Source organism: Eimeria mitis, genomic scaffold (genome assembly GCF_000499745.2).
Source record: "Eimeria mitis Houghton genomic scaffold, Emh_scaff4190, whole genome shotgun sequence".
In the NCBI taxonomy this organism is placed as follows: domain Eukaryota; phylum Apicomplexa; class Conoidasida; order Eucoccidiorida; family Eimeriidae; genus Eimeria; species Eimeria mitis.
In genome coordinates this window covers 4,054-4,929 of record NW_013572517.1, presented here as the reverse complement: position 1 = coordinate 4,929, position 876 = coordinate 4,054, and the positions used below count along the sequence as shown (strand labels likewise).

General features: G+C 29.9%; 1 protein-coding gene across 1 annotated transcript in view; it reads right to left on the bottom strand.

Annotated features, from left to right (window-relative positions):
• Positions 1–333: 333 nt before the first annotated feature.
• EMH_0073210 (uncharacterized protein) overlaps positions 334–876 on the bottom strand; it is a gene marked incomplete at both ends in the record, with an annotated part of 995 nt that continues 452 nt past the window's right edge. Inside the window, one exon of the mRNA XM_013499298.1 lies at positions 334–431. Coding sequence (XP_013354752.1) covers positions 334–431 — 98 coding nt within the window. The remainder of the gene's footprint in view (positions 432–876) is intronic.

The window sequence follows — 876 nt, the reverse complement described above, 5'->3', positions numbered from 1 at the left end:
ATATATATATATATATATATATATATATATATATATATATATATATATATATATATATATAAAATAAAAAAAAATAAAAACAAGAGTATATAAATTAGTTACTTGGTGGTGCATTGATCTGCGCTGAGTTCTTTAAAGGCTGCATGCAGCAGCGAATGAAGAAGCAGAGAAAAAGTTTTTTGTTTTTGTTTTGTTTTTAGGTTTCTACATATAGAGGGTAAACCCAGCAGCAGCCCCATGCTGCGGGATGCTCCTGCTGCTGCTTCTATTATTATTTCTCTGATTGCTGCAGCAGATAGCCAGTATGTTCTACCCTTAAACTGAAAACAAGACTCAAAACGACGCCTGCTGCTGCTGCTGCTGCTGCTGCTGCTGCTGCTGCTGCTGCTGCTGCTGCCGCTGCCGCTCTTCTCCGCGCATAGAGCCACCAACTGTTGCATACACACACAGAGATAGATAGATAAATATGTATATATATATATATATATGTGTGTGTGTTTTTTATAAATATAATTATATATATAATTAAATATAATTAAATATATATATAAATATAATGAGGCGTTGACGAGGATAGAAAGAAAATAAAATACAAAGAGAGACAGAGGCAGATAAAAAATAAAAACAACAAATACATAGAAACAAAAATAAACAAAATAACAAAAGAAACAAAATAAACACACAAAGTAAATGAAATAAATTAAATAAATAAGTAATCAATTGTTAGTGAAGAAAAAACAAATAAATAAATAAATAAATAAACCAAGGAGAAGCAGAAAGACGAGGGAGAAGCAGAGAAAAAACAAAAAAGAAAAAAAGAAAAAACAAAAAAGAAAAAACAAAAAGAAAAAAAGAAAAAGAAGAACAAGACGAAGA